Source organism: Phacochoerus africanus, chromosome 5 (genome assembly GCF_016906955.1).
Source record: "Phacochoerus africanus isolate WHEZ1 chromosome 5, ROS_Pafr_v1, whole genome shotgun sequence".
Lineage (NCBI taxonomy): Eukaryota > Metazoa > Chordata > Mammalia > Artiodactyla > Suidae > Phacochoerus > Phacochoerus africanus.
Window position 1 is genome coordinate 30,057,889 of NC_062548.1, and position 8,734 is coordinate 30,066,622.

The 8,734-nt window shown below is 48.8% G+C and overlaps 1 protein-coding gene across 1 annotated transcript in view; it reads right to left on the reverse strand.

Annotated features, from left to right (window-relative positions):
* Positions 1–8,646, reverse strand: part of VPS35L (VPS35 endosomal protein sorting factor like) — a 115,553-nt gene extending 106,907 nt beyond the window's left edge. Inside the window, exons 1-2 of the mRNA XM_047780388.1 lie at positions 8,546–8,646; positions 1,588–1,687 (exon numbers count right to left, since the gene is read on the reverse strand). Of these exons, the coding sequence (XP_047636344.1) occupies positions 1,588–1,687; positions 8,546–8,562 (117 nt within the window). The 5' untranslated portion in view covers positions 8,563–8,646. The remainder of the gene's footprint in view (positions 1–1,587; positions 1,688–8,545) is intronic.
* Between the last annotated feature and the right edge of the window lie 88 nt (positions 8,647–8,734).

The window sequence follows — 8,734 nt, forward strand, 5'->3', positions numbered from 1 at the left end:
GACCCTCCAGATCTTGGCCTACATGTCTCTTGCCACTGCTGGTCCTGCATCCTTTATAATAAAATCCTAAGTGTTAAGCATTAGGCTTTTCGGAGTTCTAGGAGTCGTTCTAGTAAATTATCAAACCTGAGGGGAGTCGTAGGAAATCCATGGCTTTGTAGCCAGTTGGTCAAAAGTGCAGGTGGCCCGGGTACCCCCAAATCCACAGCCAGAGTCTGAAGCTAGGGTGGTTTTTTGGAAGAGCCTGTCCTAAACCTGTGGGGTGTGCCACGAAGCCTGGGTGACTGGATCGAGTGCCTCCCACTGCTGTATGTGTGTCGGCTTGGTCGGCCTGCCATCCCTCCTCCATCTTCGGCTCAACAGTCCAAACTCTGGGAGAGCAGCCCTGCCCGATTCTCCGCTCTGACAGGCCTGGTGGAGAGGCCTCTGCGCCCAGTCCCCAGGAGGGACACTCACCCCAGCCCAGTCAATCCACTCTTTCCCACCCCAGTCACCTCGGCTGATGCAGGGAAGGACACACAACCCAACGCGGCACATGGCAACTGGGGAGAACAGACTCTCCCCGCTGTGGGGTTGCTCAGCCAGCAGGATGGAGACTTAGGGCTGCGGCAGCGGATCTGTTAGCACGTGGCGAGTGAGCTCCCAAGAGTGGAACCAGCTCACTGGGGGGTCAACTGCAGCCCCGTGAACTCACAAGGATCTAGGAGGCCAAAGCTCGGACTTGCGACCTCCTCCTTTATCTAGTCTCCGTCTGTGCTCAGGTCCTGTGATGTCCTCAGTATCTGCTGGCATCTGTCAACCTCATCCCACCCATGATGACAACCACATAGCTTCTATTACTTACTAAGAAAAACTGCTAACAGCAGGGACCATCTGTGTCTCCTGCTTGCTTTTTGTCTTGTTTTTGTGTCTGTCTGCTTTGTTTTGGCTATGCCCTCGGCATGCGGAAGCTCTGGATCCAACCTGCGCCACTGCAGCCACCCAAGCCACAGCAGTGACCGTGCTGGATTCTTAACCTGCTGAACCCCCAGGGAACTCCTTTTCTTTTTGAAATAAACTCACAGATGGACTAGATACTATTCAGGACAGCACCCTATATTAGTAATTACAGAGTGATCTTAATATTCCAAATAGACAAATTAAGAAGTATTTTGTAGAGTTCCCGCTGTGGCATGGTGGGTTAAGAATCAACTGCAGTGGCTCAGGACACTGAAGAAGCCTAGGTTCAATCCCTAGCTCAGCACAGTGAGTTAGAGAATCTGGCATTACTGCAGCTGTGGCTTGGAATCGATCCCTGGCCCGGAAACTTCCATATGTTGCAGGCTCGGCCTGAAAAAGAAGTATTTTGTTTACACCTCTAAACCAGGAACGAAGGCATCCCACACTCGTGAAGACCTCATTAATGTGAAAATGAGAATAAACACGATGATGGCTGTAACCAATGTCACAAAAAATGGGGCAGAGAACAAACTGGTTAATTTATATACACAAAAGCAGCTCCCAAGGGCAAAATGAGAAAGACCCAGGAATACTGGCTATAATTTCATGGAACAAGAATGTCACAGAAGGACTCCTGACAGTACTTACAGTTATGGGCTTCAGGGGGTGATAGTCCCCAAACTCCAGTGGTACAGCCTCCAACCGGCATGATGCAAACTCAGCCTTGTAGTTCCTATTCCTCGAATGCCTGGTAAGCAGCAAAACCCAGAAGAAACCAGTTAGCTGGAGATGCACACACCCTAAAAAGTTTTTTGCCAAGACTTCCTCAATGATAAAGTAGTTTATGGTGGAACAGCGTTTCTACCAAGACCATAAGAAATGGTAAATTTAAAAAAAAAAAAAAAAAAAACATTTTGGCATTCCTGTTGTGGCTCGGCGGGTTAAGAACCAACTACTATTGATGAGGATGCCGGTTTGATCCCTGGCCTCGCTCAGTGGGTTAAGGATCTGGAGTTGCTGCAAGCTACAGTGTAGGCTACAGATGCAGCCTGGAACTGGTGTTGCCATACCTGTGGCGTAGGCTGCCAGCTGCAGCTCAGATGCCACCCCTAGCCTAGGAACCTCCATATGCTGCAGGTGCAGCCATAAAAAGAAAAAAAAAATTTTAAGTTCTAAAATCAGTTTGACGCATAAGGAGCTGCCAAAGCATACAAGACCTGTGAGGTCAGACACCAGGACAACCTTCTTGCCCAGCCGTCCCTTGCCAGGCACTGGTGATTCTCATAGGACATGAGGGTGACGCCAGCCAGAGGGTAGCTGCTAGGAGGCAGGGCAGCCAAGGAGCTTTGAGGAAGACTCAGGGGACTGGAGAGACAGAGTAGCGTTCAAGGCTTTGCAGACAGCCAGGGCTTGAAGGAAGAGCTTGTAAAGAGAGGAGGCAGCAGAGAAGTGAGAGATGCGGTTTGGCTTCCCCCTAAGTCAAGCTGCATAGAGCAGGGGGAGGAAGCCACACAGAAGAGCAGCCAGTTCTCCTCCGTCTTATGGAGATGCAGCCAGAATACTGGTACCAGGAGTGAGGTGCTATTATAACAAAAACCTAAAAATATGGAAGTAGCTTTGGAACTGGATAATGAGCAGAGTTTTGAAATACATGCTAGAAAAAGCCATGGCCCTGGAATCTCCCTGAGATCCGGTGGAAACGAATCCAACAAACATTCATGAGGATCCGGATTCGATCCCTGGCCTTGCTCAGTGGGTTGGGGATCTGGCGGGGCTGTGGCTGTGGTGTAGATTCAGCAGCTGCAGCTCCAAGGTGACCCCTGGCCTGGGAACCTCCATATGCCAAAAAAAAAGGTCATGGCCCTGAATGGATTAATTATCCAGTGATTACTGTGAGGGCTCAGAAAAGAGAGGAAAGCTGTAGAGAAAGTTTCAGCCTTCTCATAAAATACTCAAGTCATCAGGAACAAGATGCTGGTAGAACCACGGAAGGTAAAGGCCTTTGTGAGGAGGCCCCAGACAGAAAGGAGGAACGTGTTATTGGAAGCCAGAGGGAAGCAATCCTCCTTGTAACGTAGCCATCAGGTCTTTTGGTTTTTTTCTTTTTTGTCTTTTTAAGGCCACATGTGAAGCATATGGAGGCTCCAAGGCTAGCGGGTTGAATAGAGCTGCAGCTGCCAGCCTATACCACAGCCACAGCAACTCAATATCCGAGCCAAGTCTGCGACCTACACCACAGGTTACGGCAACATGGGATCCTTCACCCACTGAGCGAGGACAGGGATCAAACCCACATCCTCATGGATACTAGTCGGGTCCCTTATCGCTAAGCCACAACGGGAACTCCCAAGTAGCAAATAGTTTAACCCAATGAGCAAGGCCAGGGATCAAACTCACATCCTCATGGATACTAGTCAGGTTCCTTATCGCTGAGCCACAACGGGAACTCCCAAGTAGCAGATAGTTTGGCTGAATTAGGTCCGTGCCCTAGCATTTGGTGGAAGGCAGAACTTGTGAGTGATGAAATCGGAGGGCTGGCTGAAGAAACTTCTAAACAAGGTGTGGAAGGAGCAGCCTGGCTTTTCCTGAATGTTTACGGTAAAATTCAAGAAGAGTGAAATGACTTAAACAACCTCAAGACAAAATGGCTGGCTGGTCAAAAGACAGACTTAGGAGTTCCCGTCGTGGCGCAGTGGTTAACAAATCCAACTAGGAACTGTGAGGTTGCGGGTTCGATCCCTGCCCTTGCTCAGTGGGTTAATGATCCGGCGTTGCCGTGAACTGTGGCGTAGGTTGCAGACACGGCTCGGATCCCGCATTGCTGTGGCTCTGGTGTAGGCCAGTGGCTACAGCTCCGATTGGACCCCTAGCCTGGGAACCTCCACATGCCGCGGGAGCGGCCCAAAGAAATAGCAAAAAAAAAAAAAAAAAAAAAAAAAGACAGACTTAAAACCTTGGAAAGGTCTCAGTTTCAAAGAGAACAGGAAGCTGGCCCCTTTGTTTCCTTTTGGAGAAAAGCCTTGATTGAATTCATCCCTTCCCACCCACCCCCTCTCCCAGCCCCACTCTCAGCTCTCGACTTCATGACCATTTGTGTGAACTCCCAATCTAACTGTGCCCTGCAATTGGTCAGCTTTACTCAATAAGCCCACCAACCCAGAAACCTAACACAGTACAAATGACTGAGATCCTGTGTAGGTTTGTTTCTATCCCTTTTATTTTTTTTTTTTTCGGTCTTTTGTCTTTTTAGGGCTGCACCTGTGGCATATGGAGGTTCCCAGGCTAGGGGTCTAATTGGAGCTGTTGCTGCCAGCCTACACCACAGCCACAGCCACAGCCACAGCCACGCCAGATCAAAGCCGTGTCTGCGACCTACCCCACAGCTCACGGCAACACCGGATCTTTAACCCACTGAGCGAGGCCAGGGATCAAACCTGCAACCTATGGTTCCTAGTCGGATTCACTAACCACTGAGCCATGACGGGAACTCCCCAAACTCCTTTTAATATGCTACCAGCCAATCCTTGATTTATGAGACACACACACAAAAAGCCCAAAGGAGTTCCTGTTGTGGCGCGGCAGAAACGAATCTGACTAGGAACCATGACGTTGCGCGTTTGATCCCTGGCCTCACTCAGTGGGTTAAGGATCTGGTGTTGCCATGAGCTGTGGGGTAGGTCGCAGACACAGCTCAGAGCCCAAGTTGCTAAGGCTGTGATGTAGGCCAGCAGCTGTAGCTCCGATTCGACCCTTAGCCTGGGAACCTCCACATGTCAAGGGTGCAGCCCTAAAAAGACAAAAAATAAATAAATAAATAAAATTTGCTTCTTTTCCTCCCACCAGTCTGTCTTTGTCAATTTTATTTTAGTCCAGCCCTAAGAACTCAGGGGTGGGGGAGGATACTTTCCCCTCCCTGACACTACGTACCAGGATCCAGGCCAAGCCCTTCACCTCTATTTCCTCATTTAATCAATCCTATGAAATGATTATGTCCATTTCACAGATGGAGAAGCTGAGGCTGTTGATAACTTGTAAGAGGTGAGCAAAGGATAGAGACAGATGCAACTGGAGGGGGCCTGTCTCTAGTCCTCAGCAGTCCTACAGATTACCTACAGGTCAACTTGAGAGTCTGAGAAAGCAGTTTGTGTTTTTTAAGGACTAAGCTCTGAAATTTTAAGTTTGAAGGGAGGGAATTCTTTGGGGAAAAAAAATCCTGCTTCTGGAAATACCTTTTTTTTTTTTTTTGCTTTTTAGGGCCACACCCATGGCATATGGAAGTTCCCAGGCTAGGGGTCAAATCGGAGCTACAGCTGCTGGCCTACACCACAGCTGCAGCAACACCAGATCGGAGCTGCATCTGGGACCTACACCACATCTCACGGCAACGCCGGATCCTCAACCCACTGAGCAAAGCCAGGGATCAAACCCATGTCCTCATGGATACCAGTCAGGTTTGTTTGCTAAGCCACAAGAGGAACTCCTGGAAATACCTTTAAAAAGAAAAAAGGAAACAGTTACCCTTCCTGAAAGTCCATGTCAAATTGCTATATTGTGATTTTTCAATCGCTTCTTTCATTATTTCCTCAAATTTGCTCTCCGTTCCTTAGCACTTCCCCTGGTTTGGGAAATGAAAAGCATTTTCTGCAATGCCTGGGTCTTTGGAAAGGCTAACAGTGACCTCTAGTGGGCATTTTCTCAAAACACCTTACTTTTCCTGCCAACACAGCTGATACAGCTGGTAAAAAAAATTCCCATAATCCCAGCTCCCAGCAATGCAAAAGACTGGTCCAGCTCCTTGGCAGCCACCACAGGGAAAAAAAAAAAAAAAAAAAGTCAACATTTCATACCTCTACTCCTGGCTTGGTCTGGCCCTTGGCTACTCCAAGGGTGGGCCACAGATCACCAGCAAGCTGGGGAGTGCTGAAACATCCTGACCTAAGAATCAGCGTCCACATTTCACCAGAATTCCCAGTAAAGGCTGACACGGCCCTCTTTTTAAATTTGACACGCTGATACACAAATTTTAACCTCTGATAACATAAATGTGTAAAAATCCTTTTATCAGTTAACCAAATTAATCTCCTTATATTGGAAATTGAAATCCACTGCTTTTTGAATTCTCAAGTGATTTTTGAAATTACTAATGACATCATCTGGCCACACAGGTTTTCGTCCCCCAATCACAATATACTCCCGCTCCCAGATAAAGTCTGAAAATGATGTTGAAATTCTGACTCCAGGAGTTCCCATCGTGGTGCAGCAGAAATGAATCTGACTAGGAACCATGAGGTTGAGGATTTGATCCCTGGCCTCACTCAGTGGGTTAAGGATCCGGCATTGCTGTGGCTGTGGCATATGCCAGTGGCTACAGCTCTGATTAAACCCCTAGCCTGGGAACCTCCACATGCCACAGGTGCAGCCCTAAAAAGACAAAAGACAAAGGAAAAAAAAGAAATTCTGACTCCAAAGAGCAATATTTTAAGACTGCTATGGCCACAGGACTGAAAAGGAAATGTGATCCATGGTGTACTGGGCCTCACATGTGAGGTTAGTGATAACAAAAAGTGTGGGTGAGGAGTTCCTGTTGTGGCTCAGTGGGTTAAAAACCCAACACAGTGTCTGGAAGGATTTGGGTTCGATCCCTGACCTTGCTCAATGGGTTAAGGATCCAGCGTTGCTGTGTCTGTGGTGTAGGTCAGCAGCTGCAGCTCCAATTTGACTCCTAACCCGGGAACTTCCATATGCCACAGGTGTGGCCCTTAAAAAGAAAAAAAAAGTGTGGGTGAGAGGACACATTCTGGGGAGACCCCCGACAACAGAGCAGAACTTGGGAGCCCTGCAACCCAGGAGCCTCAGTCCAGGACCTAGACTGGAGGGCCAGCTGGCAATCATGATTAAATCAGAGGTGTGAGCGCCAAACCTCAGAGCACCTCGCAGGCTGTAAAACTAGTGCAACTGCTTCATCTTTCTGCCTCCGTTTCTTCATCTGAAAAATGGGGCAGGTAGGATTAGATGAGATGTTGCATGTCAAGGACTTAGCACAGTGCCTGGCACAAACCAAAGCCTCAATAAATGTCAAATTTAATGACAGAAACACACCTATCTGTGGGCCTCTTCAGTTTTCTCATTCATTCAATAAATATTACTCTACACCTACTATCTGCCAAGCTCCATGCCAGACACTGGAGATACAAGCATGCCTAAAACTCAGTCCCTTTAACTTTACGGAGCATCAAGTCTACTGGGAGAACTGAACCATGAACATGAGTGACCTCAGACAGAAATGTTTAGAGCCAGACTAGGAACTGTAGAGACCCCAGGTGCTAAAAGGCTTATGGTACCTCTCTCTGTAAAAATAACAAAGGTAGAAATGTCCTGGAATTAAACAGCATCTTCCTTGATTTTTTTATTTTAAAATTCCAGATCAGTTCGCTGAAGCCAGATGTTTTGGCATTTAAGCCTTAGTGATTCTCTAAAAGGTGCTTTGCAGGACTGGGTCAAAGAAAATTCAAGGCAGGGCTTACAAACACTAGGAGGCATCCAATCCTGACCTGGTGTATCAAAGCTTTTGAAGGAAGACTCTTAAAAGGGTTAGCCAGGTGAAGTGAACACGAGGAAGACAGCTGTTTATCAAACATAAAACCAGAAGGATGTATTTCTAAAGTCTAGGGCTGTATATTTTTTCATTTGCTTACTCACTCGTTCAATGTAAACCACTTCACATCTCTTGCAGAAAAAGATCAGAATACAATCTCCCTTCCTGAGATGTAGCAGAGAGCTCACGTCGCCAGATAATCCTACTGCTACCATCACAACTTACTCCAGTTCTTCACACGCTGGTAGAAACAGCTGGAGCCTGAAGCACCTAGCTCCTAGCTACTCCAGCCACAAAAGCCCCAACAGGCACATCAGCCTTGGCACCCGCAGTTAGTTAGCTCCTTCTAACTGGGATGAGCTTCTGTTCATCCTCCAAAACCCAATTGAAGACTCTTCCTCTCCCAAGCCTTCCCTAAGGCGCCAGGTGTGGTTGTGCCTCCTCCCGGTGCCTTCTTTGGATATCTTTCTATTCTGGGTACCTGCCCCCACTAAACTCTCAGCTCCCTTAAGCCAAAGGAGTATGTCTGAGGGCTCTGCATCCTCAGTGCCCGCTGCAAGGCCCTGCACAGAGCAGGATGCACGGCAGCCCTTTTACAGATGAGAAAAGGAAGTCTCCCCCAGCTGAACCGAGTCGTTCAGGAAATGGCCAAGTCTCCCATTCTCTGCATCCAGCGCCCCAGAACCCGCGCCGACTTCTGGAAAAGCAGAAGCTGGGGAAGTTGTTTTTTTAGGGAATGAATGGAGAAGGGAGAGTGGGAGGCCGGGGGAGGGGTAGCGGGAGAAAGAACTAAGATCCCACCCGTCCGGTTCAGGGGGTTTCTCTGAAGCCAAGTAGCGGCGGGGGATCTGAGGTCAAGACAACCCAGGGGTGCGGTGGGAGCCGCCTCCAAACCCCACAGAGAGCAGTTCACACACTCCCTCGCAGAGACACGCACTGAGACAGAGACAGAGTCCCGGAGACAACCAAGGACACCCTCCCCCTGAAGCCCACCCGCCGCTTCTTCCTTACCAGGGAAAGGTGGCCATCTTCCCAGTCACATGACCGCTAGTTCAGGGACTGCCAGCCCAATTCGCCCTTCCAGACCCCGCCCCCTCCATGCCGCCATGATTGTGAGGGGCAGCGTCGGCCCAGTAGGCCAGAGTCGCCCGCCATGATTGTGAAGGGCGGACACCCTCCCTCTAAGCACGAGCTGCCCGC